The sequence below is a fragment of the Notamacropus eugenii genome, chromosome 1 (genome assembly GCF_028372415.1).
Source record: "Notamacropus eugenii isolate mMacEug1 chromosome 1, mMacEug1.pri_v2, whole genome shotgun sequence".
Classification (NCBI taxonomy): domain Eukaryota; kingdom Metazoa; phylum Chordata; class Mammalia; order Diprotodontia; family Macropodidae; genus Notamacropus; species Notamacropus eugenii.
In genome coordinates, this window is record NC_092872.1 from 58,798,614 (window position 1) to 58,817,311 (window position 18,698).

General features: G+C 51.1%; 2 protein-coding genes across 7 annotated transcripts in view; one reads left to right on the forward strand and one right to left on the reverse strand.

Moving 5' to 3' along the window:
• Positions 1-18,698, reverse strand: part of CORO7 (coronin 7) — a 125,771-nt gene that overhangs the window by 34,564 nt on the left and 72,509 nt on the right. The window lies entirely within an intron of this gene.
• VASN (vasorin) lies at positions 1,700-17,356 on the forward strand. 4 transcript variants are annotated; one of them, XM_072603397.1, is made up of 4 exons: positions 1,707-1,926; positions 10,434-10,495; positions 11,912-11,963; positions 14,514-17,356. In XM_072603397.1, exons 3-4 carry the CDS (start codon positions 11,961-11,963, stop codon positions 16,545-16,547), a joined length of 2,037 nt encoding a protein of 678 aa, XP_072459498.1. In that variant the 5' UTR covers positions 1,707-1,926; positions 10,434-10,495; positions 11,912-11,960; the 3' UTR covers positions 16,548-17,356. The 4 variants fall into 4 exon arrangements, with proteins under 4 accessions (XP_072459500.1, XP_072459498.1, XP_072459508.1 ...); XM_072603407.1 differs by lacking the exon at positions 11,912-11,963; XM_072603399.1 differs by lacking the exons at positions 10,434-10,495; positions 11,912-11,963 and having other exon boundaries at positions 1,700-1,926.

Below are 18,698 nucleotides of genomic sequence, written 5' to 3' on the forward strand. Positions count from 1 at the left end.
CTCTTACTCTATGACTGGCCAAGGAATTTATTTCATTCCATAGGTACATACATTTGATAGAGGTAGCAGGATGAAAATTCCACTGTCACACTTGTGAAATCAAGAGGCTAGAAGAGTGAAGCTGAGCTAGTGGAGGTGGACGTGGGACTGGAGGGACCATGGAGACAGGTGCCCTGAACTGGGTAACTGACCTCTGGTACAAAGTGTTAAGGGCTCTTCGGTGGAAAATGGAGGAATGAGTAGGGTCTGGGAAGAGGCGCATGGGGGCCTATACGAAGTAGATCTGACAGGTTATGCTAAATAACTTTGCCCCAGGATTATTATTACGATTGCTACTAATAATGTTTTACCATTTACAAAGTATCATTCTCACAATAACACTGTGAGGTAGGTAGTATTATCACCCTCCTTCAGAAGAAGAAACCGAAACCCCCAAATGAAGGGCCTTACCCAATATTACATATCTGTCAGAACTGCGACTGGAACCCAGTCTGATTCTTAATCCATGGCTCCTTCAACTATACCAGAATGTTCCTATTATGTCCAGACTGCCTATCTGGGACCAATTTAAAAAAAGCATTTTAAGTCTCCCCAGCGTTTGTGGACCTGCATTCCAGTACCTCTGGGGGATGTGAGGGGGAAGGTGGGGGCAAAGCACTGGTCCAAGTACAACCCCTTAGATATGTCTGAAGACAAAGCTGAAAGGTAAGATTCCTGGGAAGGAGGTCTTACCTGTGACATCTTTTTTCAAGGTGTGTATTTAATGGGGAATGGGGAAATTCTGGTTTCTTCAGACCCCAGTTTTATTTTGCTTCCAGGTTTCCTTGGTGGTTTCCAAACTAACTCTACTTCCCAGGACTAGGAGTTGGTGATTCAAAGCCCCAGGGAGGAGACAGAAAGGAAGACAGCAGAAATGATACATTTTCCTGGAATCCTTGGGGCTGGGAATTTCTGGACTGATCTGGGCCCTTGGGGGCTCTAATGGATGGTGGGCCTGGCAAGATCCCCAACACCCCCTCGTATATGATAGATTGAACTCTTTCCCTGCATCTCATCAGTTTCTAATTCCAAATTTACCACTAAATACTGTGCGAATTACTTCGCCACTTGGCAGAGTTTCCCTATGTGTAAGACAGGGGGAAACAATCATAAGCCCACTGAACCACCACGCTCCATTGGATCGTGGGGGATAACCTAGTTCAAGTCTTTCACTTGAAAGGTGGGTAAACTGAGGCCCAGAGGAAGGGACTGCCTTGCTTAGTGAGTCACGGGGAATCAGCAGCGGGACAAGGGGCAGAGTGCCCAGATCTGATTTACCTCACCGGGACGACGGGAGGAGAAAACCACAGAACATGTGGAAGCGTTTTAGGGAAAAAAAGTGGAATGCCTTCCTGAATGCAGGCGACCACTACCATCAGCATCCTGCCTCCTCTCCCCGAGTTCTCCCTGAGCCAAGCAGGGCACAGACACATGCCTGTTTCCCTCTGGCCCAAAGAGCCCTGGGCAGGCAGGCCAGCGCTAGAGGAAGCGGGGGGAGGAAGGGGGAAAGGCAGTCGGAGCTGCCGGCGCCCGCCCTCTACCCTGGCCAGGTACCGCGATCCACACCGAAGGAAAGGGTCCTTTTCTCCTCCCCACCTCCCTCCTTCCCCTCCGCCAATGGGGAGCCTGCCCAGAGCCGCGGCTCCGCCCTCTCCATTCTTAAGGCCACAATCAGCCCCTTGCAGCGCCCACAGAGCCCGAGTCAGGGGGCGGGGAGACGGAAGACACGGCTCCGGAGCCCCAGCTTCTCCGCTCCGGAGCCCCGCTCCCTGGCCCTTGGCGGGGATGGACTGAAGCGCCGCCCGCCCGCCCGCGATCCTCCGGCCCGAGCCCCGGAGCGGCTGCAGCCACAAGATCCCCCGATCCTGCCTTCGGCCGCCAGCGCCGGTGAGTGAGCCCGCAGAGGGGCCGGGGGCTGCCCGGGGGGCTCCACGTCGGGCTCGTGTCCCGCCCGGCTTCGGAGTCAGCCTGGGGCGGCCGGGGAGGGGAGGGGAGCGGAAAATCTTGCTGACACAGCCCGCGGACTGGGCAGACTCCAAGAAACTGGAGATTTATCCAGAAACAGGATAAATTACGCACGCGCGCGCGGACACACAGACACACACACACACCTGGCCACCCCCCAGACCTCTCGCAGCCAACGGAGGGGTTCTGCAAAGCTGTATTTTTATGCACCTTAGAGAAACACACACACACACACACACACACACACACATCTCTCTAGACTCAAGTCATCGTAAAAGCCTTTCCTTCTAGACTTCCTCACTGCTTCATGGAAACTTCACAGCTCCTCACAGGTCACTGCCCGACGCACCACTCCTGAGCTCCTGCCTGTCCCAAGGCTGTGCATGTGTGTACTGTGTATATACTGCACACACGTAGGCAGACAAAATAAACACCACCACCCAGCTCCCTCCCACCAACTGTTCCTGTAGGCTTCCACCAGTTTTATGAATTAAAGCCTACTGAGATGGCCAGGAAGTGTCTGTCTCCCTTTACTCCCCCGGTCTAGGTTCCCTATATACGTGGTGGGGGTGGAGGGTACTCCTCTTTCTTGGGTGTCTGGGCTAGACCAACTTCTGTAAATGTATATGATCTGAGGGCAGTGCCTTATATAATTTTATAAACAGCTCTCTCTGTCTCTGACTGATCTCCAGAGACAGGTCACTCTCACTCTCAGACCCCAGTGCTGGTCCTCATCTCAGCAGTGTGGGGCTTGGTCTGGCCATGGCCTTGGCCTTAGCTAAGGCACTCCTTTTGGCAGCTCTGCCTCCTCCCGTGGGGCCCACTGATTGGTACTGGGGAGTGGTCAGAAGACAGGACGCTGAGGAACTGTGTTCCACCCCAACCCTTCCACTTCTGCAAAGGAAGAGCCCCAGGGGTCTCTGAGAAGTGTAATAATTCCAGGTTTCAAACTTAATGATCCAGTGCACAGTCTCCTTATCACTTGTCCCCATCACAGCCACCACCAAAACCCTGATAAGATCCAACTGCCTTGGCTACTGCTGAATGGCCCCAACAACTCCAACAGGGAAGTAGCAGCATTCCCAAACCAGGAACTATATACCTTTCTCTCTAATTATTAATGGTTACAATTCTGAGAGTCAAGTAACTCTACAGCACTAGGGTTTCTGGTTCTGTGGTTTCTCTCTGTCCAGCAGTTCCATTACTCTTCTTGTTGCCTTTCTTGGGGACCAGAATTGGGGCAATGAAGAACAGAGCTCTCTCCCTGCCCTGAGGGGGAGATTGTATGGTGTTTTGGAGGCAGCACTGTACTAGAATTTGTGATCCCAGGGTTCTAGTTTTCAGTTCAGCTTGGTGACCTTAGGTGAGTCACTCCACCCTTAGGAAACTCAATTTTCTCTTCTGTAAAATGGGAGAGGGGGTTTTGAACTCCATGATCTTTTGGGTATTTTTATGGCTTTAACATTCTCCATTCTATGAGGTACTGGCTTCTTCAGGAGTGGGTAGCCAAACAGAACAGCCTATCCAAGTGTGTTGGCGATGAGGGTGAGGAGGAAGTCCTTGGGAGAATACAGACTCAAGAAGGGCTCTTCCCTGAGCACCCAGTGCCCGTTGGAGGAGCACCATTACAAAAGGCAAGAAATAATAAGAAGTAGCCTGTATTGGTCCCTGGGGCTCGAGTCCTCACTTTAAAAGAGGTGGGGTGGGGGCTGAATGCTATGCTAACAGATGAGATGTTTCGAGGGTCCAACAGGGCTGGCTGGGAAAGGGGAGAGTCAGGGATAGTAGCAGAGGTACTGGTCGTCCAGGGACAGGGAAGCAGCCCCCACTCTCCTGCCTTGTTTATTTTCTTCTCCCTTTGTCGAGTTAGACCCTGGAGATTCTGTAAACAGAATGTCAGAGGCAGGAAGAGGGTTCTGTTAATAAGCAGCCCGGCTGGACTCCCTCCAGAGTATTATCTGGCTTGGAGGGCCTGGGAGGGAAAGAGGGATGTGGGTGCGTGTACGTGCCAGGCTGTGAGCATGGGGGCCTGGAATGTATGGTGCTAGGGAGCCCAAGCACTGGCCAGACGGTAATTTGGAGGTGCCTGATGCCGTTGGTCCATCACCTGAGTACACCCTAGTATAAAAGCTTGTGAGGCTTGGAGTGGGAGCAGTGGTGGCAGAGAGGAAACCTTGACCTGCAGGGTGAGTCAGAGCTGGAAGTGTGCAGGTAGGGAAGAAAAGTCCTAGAATAGTTGCCATGTGGCCCCTGAAGGAGGAGGTATAGAATGGATGAGAGGATTTGTTACTGAAAGAAATCTCAGAGGCCATCTAGTCTAACTCCCTTATTTTACAGATGAAGAAAGAGCCAGTTCAGTAAAGTGTGAAGGCAATAGGAGGCAGAAACCCTTGCTGATCTCTGCAGCAAAATTCCTGATGTAGGGAGTAAGTGCATGGAGGGCTCAAGGGACTTCTGGCCAAGGCCAGGCTGAACCTCAGGGATGAGAAGGACAAGGTGTGTCAAAGAACCTATCAAACTATCAGGCAGAGGTATTGTCCAGGTTCCATCCTCACTAAGAGATTGTGCTTCCTTCCTGCTAGAGATCCTGGCTCTTGAGCTCCATCAGACTAAGGCAGTATGGGGCAGTGAAAAGAGTTCTGGATTTAGAATAAATGACATAGGTTTAAATCCAACTCTGCCCCGTATGACAATGGACAAGTCCCTTAACTTCCTTGGGCCTCAGTTTTCTCTTCTGTAAAGTGGGATTGGGGGAGGGCTGGAGGAAAGGGCCTCTGAGACGTCTTTGGACTCTAAATCTCAGACCTTAGGATCCAATGTGAGAGCAAGAGAAGCACCCCCAGAATCTCAGAGTTGGAGGGACTTTGAGAGGTCATCTAGTCCAACCAATATCTTAGGAAGAAACTGCTCTACAATATCCTGGCAAGTGGTTATCCAGCCTTTGCTTGAAGACCTCTACTGACAGGGAACTCACTACTTTACAAGGAAGCCCATTCTCTTTTCTCGATAGCCTTAAACACTGGTTCTCTTTATGATAAATAAAGACCAGTCTTATTACTGGTAACATGCAACAGCCTAATTAAGACCACCATATGATTACAGTTCTTATTCACTCTCCCATCTCTAAGTTCTTGACTGTCCACAGTTAGGCTCCTTGAGAAATTTACCCAACTTCAGGAATGGCAAGGAGCAGGGATCTAAAGGGCCTTGGGGTCATTTTACTCTAGGAGAGGCTTTTGCTTTTTGAGAGGAACGGGTGAGAAGGTAACTGTAAGGCAAAGGGGGAGGGGGAGGTCATGCCCTTTTCCTTGAGCCCAACAGCTGAGGGAAGACAAACTTCCAGGAGGGCAATGGTACCCCCATGTTGAGCAAAAAAGAGAGCAATGAGGATGCCTAGGGAGAGAGGTTCTCTATCACATCTTTCTTGGGCACTGAGGCTTGCCTGGAGAATGGGAAGGAAAGATAGTTTTACTCCCTGACTAGTCAGTTCTTGGACTAGCCTCTACCTGGGGCCCCTTTGTAAGTGTGCCATCCACGCCATCCCCTAGTTTAAGCTCTGCTTAAGGAACCTCAGGAACCCCTGACCCTGCACCCTGAGAGCATAGCTGCTGCCTCTAAGGGCTGGGGAGCCAGAGGAGTGGTGCTGCCAAGAAAACCCGCTCCCCTCATCACATAGGAATTCAAGTGAGTTTCTGGAGAAAGGGGGCCGGCTATGTTTGTGTGCGTGTGTCTGGAGGAGGGAGCGTGGCCTAGTGGGTGTGCTTAGGCGCGTGGGCCTGTGTCTGGGATGCACGTGACTGTTCAAGAGTGCATCTGTGGGGGGAACTGTATGTCGGGGGAGGCTTAGGGAAAAGGGAGAGGGAGGAGCTCCAAAGCTCAGCCCTCCTTTTTTATCAGCTTCCACATTCCTGAGACAGCCGGATTGCTTTTCCTCTAAGCAGGCCTGGCCAGGGAGTTTTCCTCATTCCAGGCACCTGGGGTGGGCGAGAGGTCCTGTGGCAGCTCTTCTGGCTGTGGGAACCCCAGTCTGAGAGGGGGCACTCTGGAGAGGGGGCTGGAGAGAATCGAGAGTCAACACTGGGTGCTCGCCCAGGTGGTGGTGGGGACCTCCTGACAGACCGTTCCCAAGGGAATGCAATAAGCCAGAAGCATTCCTTTGAGGCTGCCTTAGAGATTTAATTAAAAAGAAGGGGCTAGTTCCTGAGGAGAGAGGGAAGAGATAGACAGTAGGGCACTAAACTTCTCCTCCTCCGTAAATAAATTCTGCTCTGATACAGGAGCAGAATGGGACATGTTTGCTACTTGAGGAGGGGAGGGGCTAGGGAATGGCTAGAGCTGGGGGTCAGAAAGAAGAGACTCAGTTCAGAGGAAGGGCTGGTTCTAAGGCAGTGATCTGGTGCCATTTTCCCTCTGTGGACTTGGTGGCTTCCTTTATGTCTCCCTGTTCTGAAGACATGAGATACGCTGTAGGGCCAGGGAGACCAAAGTGTGTATGAGGTGGTAAGGGGGAAGGGAAACAATATGACTTAACCCCAAAGCCCAGACAGACTCTGATGGACAATTGTGAGATTAGGAGACCTGCCCGCAGGGAAGTAGCAGCTGTCTGGGTCCCTGGCATACCCACAATTTATGCCCTTCCACCCACCAAATCCCTAAGATTCAGAGAGAGAGATGTCTTTTTTTCAAACACCTTATGGTTTGAGTGCATGTCCACCCTTCATGAGTCAGGTCTGTTGTGGTGCCAACTCAGGGTTAATTGCAGGTCTTGGACTGGCTAGGCTGGGGGGGAGCCAACACACCTCCAGCCTTGCCTTCCCAAAAGGTGCTTAACCACTGGGTTGGGGCTGGGAATGTCAGTGACTTCCCATCACCTCTCACTCTAGCTGATTAAGAGGGAGGGCACACAGGAAAAGCTGGGGACAGTAAGGAATGTCGTTCTTCTGCCAAGAACAAGGCCAACCTCGAACAGTGCATTCCAAAACCCAACAAAAAGGCTATTTAAACGATGTTGCTCAGTAGCCTCTTCACTTCAGCCCTCTCCCACCTACCAGCCCATGTGTGTGGATGACAGTTTGCCTAGACCCTGTAAAATCTATAAGGGATACCTGCAGTTACCTCCCCAAACACAGGGATCAAGATGCCAAGATTCAGGCCGTCAGCCAGCCTAGGGCATCCTGCCCTCAGGTGCCCTCCTGGGGATAATGATTAGCCTTAGTGACTCAACTGCCTACCCTGGGCTGACAGGTTTGGTGGCTGTCAAGTCACTAAACTCCTTGGTATGCACTTCTGGGCAAGGCTGGTGCCTCTGCCCTGTGTGGCAGGACAAACTGAAGGTGGGGTGGCAGTGACAACATAAGCCATTGGTATTTCTCCCCTGACCCCTTAGCCTACTCCTTAGAGGAAGGCTGAGTTCCCTCTGAGATTGAGGGGGATGGTGCCTGGCATCACTTTAGGCATCATCTGCCTACGGACCTCCACAGAAGTTATAGTTCCAGCCATCAGGCAGTTTTGGAGATACCAAGGGATGAAACTCACAAGTCTGGACATCCATCTAGGTGGGGTGCAAGCAGCTGCTTTGGAGAGTCAAAGCAATCTGCATTTTCCCTTGGCCTTGGGGTCAAAGAGAGTGAGCCCAGCAACTCATGTGTTTGATCGCTAAGCCAGGCTCTTGGAGACCTTGGGACGTTGCAGCTCTTGGGGTCATCCCTAGCTCTTCAGGAACAGCAACTGGGACCCCAGTCCTCTCTGTCTTCTCATTCCTACCCACATTGGAGAGAGGTAACCCACCATGCTACTGGAAAGAAGTGTGGTGTTGTCTCAGCCCAGAATGGAGACACGTCAGCAGTGTCCTGGCTCCCTGCCTGAGCTCTGAGGTAGAGGAGGGTCTAGAGGTTCAATGGGGACAAAGTCCTCAGCCAACCCTGGCCAAGGGTATTTGTACCAGTCCAGCTGAACAGTGGAAGTAATCGCTAAAATAAGCCAGTCCACAGAAATGGGGGATAAGGTGGAAACTGTTCAGTTGAAGGTCCTGGGAGAGGAAAGGCTGTGAGATGCTTGATCAGACAACCTTGCCTAGCCTTTCAAATAGGCTTATTTCTCCAGAAGGAATCAGGTTTTCTTGCAACAGAATTCTGGGGGTTAACACAACTGGCCATCCTAATTCCTACATCCTTGGTCCCAGCTTTTTCTTCCCCTCAGCCATGTTCTCTATCTTCCTTGACCCTTGCAAAGGAGAAGAGGCAAGAGAAGAAGGGGCTACAGCACAGGGGGTCTCTGAAAGGGTGTGTATGTGTGTATGGAGAAATTGTGCAAGGACGGGGTATATGCAAAACAGGAAGAGTGAATTACAGGGATTGATGTCGCTAGTATAGGGGTGTGTGGTTAAGGGAGGAGGTGTGTGTGAGGCATAGGGTGGATCTAGTATGTGTGTGGGGGGAAGGGTGAGCGAGAGGACAAGGATGTGGGTGCCAGAGTTGTTGGGCCTGTGTCTGGCACACGGGTCAGTGTACACACACTGGGGTTGGGGTGTACTGAAGGTTCCCAAGAAAAGAGATGAGGCATTTCCTTGGTGTTATTCATCCCCTCCCATGGGCCCTGAGGTCATAGGTTGGAATGGCCTGTCCAAAGGATAGCTCAGCTCCCACTCCACCCCCTCAATTAGTTCCCCCCCCCCCATGTTGAATCATCTCCTGGAGGGCCGCCCCTCTCACCCGAACTCCACCTCATGTCAGAGAGTGGATCCACCCAGCATGAGGGTCATCCAGAGCAACTGCTGCCTTGGGCCATATCGTACCCTGACCCAGCTGGCTCCCGACAGCCCTGTGGAAGTGAGCAGAAGGAACCTCTAGGTGTCCTGGAGTTGGGAGGTCCAGGTACATGTGGAGATTCTGGAGGAAGGGAAGGTGCAGCACCTCCCCCAATTGTGAGCCTAGGACCATGGTGCTGCGAGCACACAACCTACTCTATCACTCTGTGTACCCTCAGAACTCAGTGCCCTGGCTCCTTCTGGATTCCTGTATCCAGGTTGGATTTCTGGGACCTTGGTTTTCAAGAGAAGACAAATCTAGCTCTTTAAAGCAAGGCTGGGGGGATGAGGAGGGGAGCAGAGGTAAAAATCAGGCTGAATCAGGACTTGGTTGGGTCCCCACAGCAACCATCTCTGAAGCCTCTGCCTTCCCCATCCCCTCCCCCTCTTTCTAGGAGAGAGCCAGAGTCTGTCATTCCCCCCAACTCCCCCTAAACTGGCCCCAGGTTAGAGTATCCGATATCAAAGCACCAGACTCCTAGGTTCTGTCTGAGCAGTTATGAACCCAGCCAGGGGCAAACGGACTGCTTATAGCCTAAGTATGTGTGTGAGCGCATGCGCAGCAAGTGTGCACACAGAATACCACACACCAGACCCACACAAAGAACAGTAACACCACCTAGCTATACAACACTTTTAAATGTCCCCATCAAAACTGCAGGAGCACCTCTCATTTGACCAGCAGGATACTGCCATATGGAAATCAAGGCAGGGATTATTATTGTCATCTGACAGAAAAGGAGACTGGGTTGGTGAGTCCTGAATCACCCTGACCAAGTAAGCATGGTGTCGAGGCAGGATTCAAACCCAGGCCTTGTAAGGCCTTCACTTTTCTCAGTTCCCCATGACAGAGCCATCATACATGTCATCTACCTCTCTACTACTGGTTTGCTCTCAGTGAGAAGCTCTCCCAAATGTCAAGAGGACAAAGGAGGGAGCCCTGAGCTCCTAAGGCTTGGCAGTGATGTTATCTGTTTGTTTTTTTAATGTGAGGTTGAAGAGTTAATGTCTTGGCAAGGTATTTTGGTATCCTCCAAAGACTCACGTTCAAGCTCTAATTCTATCAGTTCCTGGCTGTGTCAATTTTAACCAATGCAGCCTGGATCTCAGTTCCTCCATCCATAAAATGGGGAAAAGAATATCCCCCTGTTTCTAGCATCAAATGAATTTTGTATGTAAAGAACCCTTTATGCTGTAAAGACCTATATAACTGTCAATTCTAATTAGTTAGCAGCAGGTCAGCAATAACAGGCGTCTCTGGGTGGGGAATTAACCCCAGCTGCTCCTCCCAAGGTGGGCCCTGGGGGACCCAGCAGGGGATGGGAGCTGACAGTGACCACTGCACTCCTCCTTTGCAGCTAGGGCCAGGCAGGGTTTCATGTGGCTTAAAACTACAATCTTGCACACTTGTAATCATTTTTCAAAACCCCAGGGCCAGCTAGCTTCCTCTTTTCATCCCACTCTAGAACTCCAGTAAGAGAGGCTTTGGAGTCAGAAGACTAGGGTTCGAATTTCTGATTCTGATGCTTAGCAGCTGTGTAACCTTCATTAGTTACCAAAACTTTCTGAGTTGGTTTCTTCATTTAGAAAGGGGAGAGGGTAATGTCTGCCTTATCTACTTTAGAGGTTTTTGAAGACCAAATGAGATGACGTATGGAAAGTGCACTGTACGTTGTAAAGCGTTAAGTAAGTATCAGCTATTACTATTACCCCTTGGGGCTGATGGGGGAGTTCCAACCAAAGAGGAAACAGCCTCTTTGAAAAGAAATGACTTCAGCGTCTCCTTTCTGCTCAGGATATTCCTTGGCTCAGGCCCTTGCCCTCCTCCCCCCTCCCCTTCCCACCACCTCCAGCCACACATTCCAGAACTTATTACCTGTCAGCCAGATGCCCACTCTGGACAAATCCCTGGCTCCCCCTTTAATTATCTGGCTTATTAAAGGGGCTAAAAGACAGATGAACTGAACTAAATCACCAGCTCCTGGGTTTCCCTGCTGAGAGGCCCTAACTCACTCCAGACAAAGGCACTTCCTATCCCACTCGCTACCTCTGCAGACCAGGTGTGGGCCACTAAGGGCAGTAAAGAAGGGAGCACTTGACAAGACCCACGGAATGGTTGTTTCTTCCTAAGCTCTTGTTGCCATGCTGTTAGGACTCATGGAGTTCCAGCCCAGGGATCCAAGAGGGGCAGGAGATAGGCAGTCAAAGGCAGGGGGCCTGGATGGCTGACATCTGGAGCCCAGGCCACACCCAGACATCTTCTGACTCAGTGGAGGGAATTGGGGGCGAGGGGAGGAGTAAGGCACTAGACACAGTCCAGGAAGAGAGAGAGAAAGAAGAGATTGGGGGGGGGGGGGCAGAATAGATCAGCAGACCCAATGAGCTGCCAGGAGACTGGAATGGGGCAAGAAGCCAGAATCAAGGATAGCCCAGCCCTGAGGCACATGGCATCCGGTCATAGAATATTAGATTTAGAAATGGCTTTACAGATTATGTAATCCTGTTTATAGATGAGGAATCTTTGATCCAAAGGGACATGATTTTTCTAAGACACACCAGAGCCGAACCTAGACTACAACTCAGGTCATTTGACTGTCACACTAGTGGACTGCTGCCATGCCACCCTGCTCAGGCCCAGGGCATTTGCTTTAGGTGAGTAAAGATTTGCAGGCAAGGCTGAGGGGATGGAGGTGAAGCAGGAAAAGCCCCCCAGCAGGTGAAATGACCTGTTGCATCTGTGGGCTGCAGTAGTCCCAAAAGTAAGGGCCGGAAGAGGGAAGAGGGCCAGCTGTGCCAGTGTTCTAGGTGGCAGGTCCCTCTGGGCCTGACAAGAAGGCCACTATTCAGCTCTGGATTAATGATGACTTGCCTTTGCCCCAAGCCTGGGCCTGAGCGCTGGAAGCAGAGCTCCAGGGACTAAGCCCTTACTGGTATGGACGAGAAATTCAACCCACGTCACTGGTTACTCAAAGGACAGAACAGATGCTGGGACCAGAGGCTATTAAGCTGGGGCCATTCCCCCTGACATTTCTGTTGAGAAAGGATAAAAATGAGGGAAGAGATGGTACAGTCTTGGCTAAGTTGTCTCCTTCTTCTCTTTAGCAGCTCAAACCTGACCTCCAAACCCCCATCAACCTGGAAAGAGGCTGTGATGGTAAGGGGAGATTGGACTGAATCTTGGCAGGAAAAGCTTAAAGTCACTCTTGACTCTAGCCTCGTGATGGAGCTCATGGGGTGAAGCTCTGGGACACAGACAAGACTTAGAAGTAGTGGGACTTAAGGTCCTAGAGGCTGTGCTGTGTCCTGGGTCAGAGAATTAGAGCTGGAGGCTATACCATGAAGTCCTAGCCGCCCAGTTAGTCTTCTCACAAAGTACCATGTTTTAGGAGCAGAGAAGGCATGTGGAACAAGACTCAAAGAGGAGTCAAGATAGCGGAGAGGGCCTAATGGATGACAAAAGTATCCATGTAGTTGTCGCTGACTTAAGAGGCACCTCTAAGGTCACTTCTTGGATTTGGGGTGACCTGGGACAAGGGAGTGGAAGATCTGATAAGTTATTTTCTTTTCGTAGACTCAGGCAATCTGACGTGTCCAAGCACAGGTATGGGTAAACTGACCGCACTTCAGAGAGGCCATGACAAGCTATATATCCAAAAGATGAGATCAAGATTCTGCCTGGTTCCTTAACCTCGTGGTCACAGCTCTACCCATATGCCCCAGTTCCTTCCTTATCCTATATCCTCCCACTCCATGCAATCTCCTGTGTTATTGTGGATATTTGTTCAGGACCCATAACAGAAAGAATTTGGGGTTGTTTCACCTAATTTGGACCTTCCTGACCCTCTGATTAGGGGAAGCAGGCCTAGGGCTGTGGGACAAAAGGCTCTTGTCTGTGATCTTGGAAGAAAGGGGAGTATTCAGAGATCAGAGTTGGAGTGAGCTCCCCAGCCAGTGGAGGCAAGGATTTCCCCTTTGCAAAGTGCTCAGTCTACTCGCTCCTATGCCCCCAAGATCCCTGGCACACCCCGAGGCAACACCAGCCTCAGCCCTCATATTTATGTAACAATTTTGGAAGGAGGAGAGCAAAAAAGTGTGCCTGTTGACCCTGGGCCTCTCATAAAGATACATTCTCTGTTTGGGCTGCCTAGGGGGGCCACAGCACTGGTGTTCTTACAGGCCCAGGTTCCCAAGAGGGTCAGATAAAAGGGAATATTTGGCCCCTGGCCTGGCTCTGTGGATCCCATAGCGCTGGAGCTGTGGGAGAAGGGCACATAATGTGGACCAGCTACTTCTGGTGTTTCTCACTGAGATATCGCATTGGGTTGTGGAGATGTGACCTGTGCTGGGTTAGGGAGGGAGGGGTGGAACTCAGAGTGCTAGCCCTTAGCTGAACAGACATTACTTAATGCTCACTGTGTACAGGGGCAAAAATGGAACCATTCCTGCCTTCAAGAACCTAATGGTCTACTGCGGGAATCCTACAGATATACAGATAAATAAATGCAGTGTAAGCTGTGGGATAAAACTCTAACCACAGGGGAGCTCTTACATAAGGTACCCTATTCTGGATTTGAGAAAACTGAGGGAGACGGCCAGGCGTTTGTGGGGGATACACAGTAGAGGTCAAAAGGTGTTCAGGTGGTCCCATGATATCAGTGTCTCTTAGAGCCAGAGCCAACAGGAAGGATGGGGTCTTTTCCTCGGAGATTCTACACCACGTCTGCTTCCAATTCTACACTCAGAACCTCAGAGATGAAATGGAAGATGAAATGGTGGGGTGGAGGAAGGATGGAAACAGAAGGGACATTCGGAAAGCTAGTCTCCCTTGGCTAGGGCTCTCTTCCTGTCATCATTCCTTGAATAGCAATGTGGTCACCCCCAAGTATGGAAAAACTTGGATGTAAAATGTAGGAAGGGGAAAAGAAATCAACTCTCCATCTCCCAACCCCACCCCCTATAAACTAGCCTGGCTTTTAGGTGAAAGGCCTGGCCGGCACATACTGGCAGCTTCAACAGCTTCCATCCCAGGCAGGTTGCTGACTTAACAAGTGGAAAAACACCAATCCCAATAGTTTCCATGTGAAGTCTTCCCAGCTGCGGCCTTTTCTCGTGCTCTTGGGGAAGGAGGAGAGCAGAGGAAAGAAGTAAATTGGACAGGCAGCCACCGGTCTTCAGATTTTTCCCTGACTAGCACTCCAGGCTTCCCCTTGTCTCCCAAATTCAGTTGGCTATTCACAATAGCAACTGTGTGCATCGATTCAGACGAGATAGCCCCAATATTATGAGGGGCTCTCCTCAAAGAAAAAGGAGTTTTGAAATAAAAGTGAATAAAGAAGTCTATTTATGGAATGTCTCTTTTTGGGATGAAAATCTGAACTTACAGAGTGTGAGTATGTGTGTGTATGTATTTTGGAAGCAAAGAGAGGTCAAAACTAGATGTTCTGGAAAGGTATGCTGGGAGTCATTTGCCTTCTTAGCTACTTCCACTGGATCTTAGTCCCAGGGAACCAGCCTTAAATGAAGGAGAGATTTAGGTCAGAGAACAGAAAAAAGTGAGGACTGTCCAGAATGGATGGCTGATGGTGGCTGTAGGATGTGTGTTATTGGCAATTTCTGAGGGCAGGACTGATCGCCACTTATCTAGGTTGAAGTAGGACAGGTGAAGTTTGCTCTAAAGGAGTTCTTGTTCTCTCTCCCCCTCCAGGGCCAAACCATGACTGCCAGGTTAAGAAAGACTCTGCTGCCACTGCTGCTGCTACTGCTTTGTCAAGGGTCACAGGTGCAAGGATGCCCAGCAGGCTGCCAATGCAACCAGCCACAGACTGTCTTTTGCATTGCCCGGAAGGGCACCACAGTCCCTAGTGATGTGCCCCCAGACACAGCTGACCTCTATGTCTTTGAGAATGGTATCACCACACTGGACTCAGGAAGCTTTGTTGGCCTCCCTGCCTTGCAGCTCCTTGACTTGTCACAGAACCAAATCGCTACCCTCCATGGGGGAGTCTTTCAGCCACTAGCCAACCTCAGCAACTTGGACCTCTCTTCCAATCAGCTGCAGGAGATTACCAATGAGACCTTCCGGGGCCTTCGCCTGCTTGAGCGCCTCTACCTGTCCCACAACCGCATCCATCACATCCAGGAGGATGCCTTCGACACTCTTGAGAGCCTTCTAGAGTTGAAGCTGGAAGACAACCAGCTTCAGGCACTGCCCCCTTTGCACCTGCCTCGCCTGCTACTGCTGGACCTTAGCCACAACCGTATCCCAGCCCTGGCAGCAGGCACCTTTGGAATGAGCAACATAGAATCATTGAAATTGGCTGGACTGGGGCTGAGTCGGCTGGATGAAGAGCTGTTCTTGGGTCTACGGAACTTGCATGAGCTCGATATCTCTGAGAATCAGCTGGAAGGGATTCCTGCTGTGCTTGGGGGGCTCCAAGGCCTCACCCGCCTAAATCTAGCAGGGAATGCTCGCATCACCCAGCTGCTACCCAAAGACCTAGAAGGTCTGACAAACCTGCAGGTGCTGGACCTCAGCAACTTGAGCCTGCAGGGCCTCCCTCGGGACTTCTTCAGCCGGTTCCCCAGGCTTCGAGAGGTCACAGCTGCTCGAAATCCCTTCAACTGTGTATGCCAGCTGAGTTGGTTTGGGCAGTGGGCCAGAGAAAGCCGGGTGATGATATGGAGCTCTGATGAGACAAGATGCCACTTCCCCCCCAAGAATGCGGGGAAGCTTCTTCAGCACCTTGACTATGCAGACTTTGGCTGCCCTGCTACCACAACTACTGCCACTACTGCTCGACCCTCCACTCCCTGGCCAACCCTCCCCCAAACCAGCCTACCCCCAGCAGACCCCAGCACCCAGGCGCCAACTGTGGCTCCATCCAGTGGAGATGGCCCCAGCCTGCTCTCTGTCACAGCCCCAACTGGCAGCACTGGCCCCCAGCTGAAGGACTGCCCTGCACACACCTGTCTCAATGGTGGCACCTGCCAGCTCAATGCCTGGCATCATCTTGAGTGCTTATGCCCTGATGGTTTCTCAGGTCTGTACTGCGAGGTGAAGACCAAGCGGCCCACCATGCCACCGCAACCCCCCACTAGACTGCCAACTCGGGTGTCCCAGCTCACTATTGAGCAGGTAAGCTCAACATCCTTGAGAGTCAAGCTCAAGAATTATACCCAGAACAAGGCCCAGCTCAAGGGCATTCGCCTGACATACCGGAACCTCTCGGGCCCTGACAAAAGGCCTGTGACTCTTAGCCTTCCAGCTACCCTCTCTGACTATACAGTCACACAGCTCCGGCCCAATGCTACCTATTCCATCTGTATTGGGCCCCTGGGTGGGGCTCGGGGCCCCGACAGTGAGGAGGCCTGTGGAGAGGCCCGCACCTCCCCATCCACTCGATACAACCACTCACCTGTCACACAGACCAAGGAAGGCAACCTGCCACTCATGATAGTGCCTGCATTGGCGGCCCTGCTCCTCGGGGTGCTGGCTGCAGCAGGAGCAATGTACTGCTTACGTCGAAGGAGTGCCCAGGACAAAGGGCGAGGCCAGCTGGGTGCAGACACAGGGCCTATGGAACTGGGGGGGGTGAAGGCCCCACTGGAGGACACAAGCCCCAAGCTGCCAGAGTGCGTTGGGGTGCCATCAGGTGGCTCTGAGTGTGAGGTACCACTCATGCACTATGCTGCTGGCAGTAACAACAGAGCCGCTGTTCCCAAGCCCTCCTACTTCTGAATCCTGACTGGGTCAAGGGAGCCATCAAGGTCCAACAACCTTCTCTGGCAGCCTTGCTGAACCATCTAGAGCTTTGTTTCATTATCCCCAATCATGAAGGTTTTAAGGTCAGTGGGGCAGGCAGCCGTAGGTAGTGAGAAGGGCCCAGAGCTAGGAGTTAGGAGCTTCTGGGTGCCACTAACTGTGTGACTCTAGGAAAGTCACTCTCTCTGGGCCTCAGTTTCCTCATCTGTAAAATGAGGGGGTTGAACCTGACGAGCTTCATGATCACTTCCAAGTGTTCAGTTTCTCCAATCCCAGCTCCCACCCACCACCCATCCATCCCTTGCAAGGTGCAATCTCCTGGAGCCACACAGTCTTGCCCTCCTCTGTCCTCCCTCCCTCTCATATCTGGAAGCCTCCTAGGGTGGGGAGACCCCATGGGTGGCCACTGTGTGCTGGCAACACAGGTGTGAGCTTCTCAGGGGGTAGTTCCTACTAACTCCCTTCCCCCTGAGAGGTCTTAGAGGGAGGGGAGGGCACAAAAAATGAAGGAAACCTTTCAGGAGGTGAGTAGGGTCTAGGCTGGGAAGAGACCCCTCAAGGTGCTGACTCTCCAGCTTCAGCCTCGAGGAAGCGAAGGAACAAAAGAAACTGGAAAGAAGATTAAGAACTTTTTTTTTTTTGGAAAAATATTTATATCATATTCTTTCCCATTTCTTCTGGGAAAGCACTTTTCAAACCCAGAGGCAAGGACTTTGGTTTTTGTAAGACAGACAATGACATGAAGGCCTTTTGTAATAAAAATAAATAAATGAAATAAAATCAGACATCGGTCCATGGAGCTGGAAATTGTGTTAGGGGCTTTTTGCTGCCTGGGCTCTCAGGTGGGTGGGGCTGTGGAGTGAGAGTCACGGGCCTGAATTTCAGCTCTGCTCATGGGCACTGCATGAGGACTTCGAGAAGTTAATAACTTTAGAAAAATCACTTTCCCTCTCTGAGTCTCAGCTTACTCATCAGTAAAATAGAGAGATTGGACTAGATGATGTCTAAGGCCCCTCTTAGCTTCATATCCTATGGTTCAAAGAGTCAAGGCACACAGAACTTCTGGGCTTCTTATCCTGTCTTTGGCTTCTTTCAGGGAGACTGAAGAGAGAGGAGTCTAGGATCAGGGCATACCCAGTGAGCTGTTCTCCAGGTGAAGAGCTGAAACACTGATGGGAAAGTAGGCTGGGGCAGATTCTAAAGCTCATGCAGGATCCAAGAAGGGAATGGATAATTATGTTGAATTGGGCTAGCAGTCACTGGTGGTGTCTTAATTTAAAGAGGTGGAAGATAAAAGCTTGGCTCATATCCGTAAGAAGGGAAGCATTTATTAAGCTCCTGCTGTGTTCCAGGCACCTTGCTGTATACTTTACAAATATCTCATTGCATCCTCACAACAACCCTGTGAGGTAGGTGCTCCCCATTTTTACAGCTGAGGAAACTGAGAGATGAATTATCTTGCTCCTGAAGTCACAAGGCAAATTAAGTGAGACCATACGTGAGCTCAAGTCTTCTTGATTCCAGGCCTAGGGCTCTATCCAAAGCACCAGCGAGCTGTGGACAGAGCTAAGGCCCATCCCATCAGACCACAAAGCCAACCTAGGGCTTCCTGATCTGTCTGACACAACCTTCCTTTCAAGTCAGGAATGAACTAGTGCTTACTCTGACTGCCTGTGGCCAAAGGTGCTCTGGGAGGGTCTAACTTGCCCTCTTCTCTCCAGGGGAGGGGGAGGACAGCCTGGGAGTAGAGGGAACCCTTGTCCTAGGTTCTGACCAGGCACAGCAAAGGAAGTCCTAGCTCAGGCTTCAATGCCAGTGGATCTATGTAACATAAATTTATTTTCTAAAACATTGCTTTGAGCTTTGCGGGACAGAGGACGCCTGTTTCCTCCTTGTACCCTAAAATAAGCAGCTCCTTTATCTGTCTCAGTGCTCAATATTCTATTCCATCTTTGGAAGGAGTTCAGTTAACTTTGGACAACAGCCTTAGGAACCTAAGGGCGCTCCTGGCCCCAATTCTCATTTTCCCCAGACAAGAGAGGAGACTCATATCCCACCAGCAGCACTTTGGGATGCTTCCTTTTCTATTTACAGGTACTACTCCACATTTAACCTCGATGGAGAGGC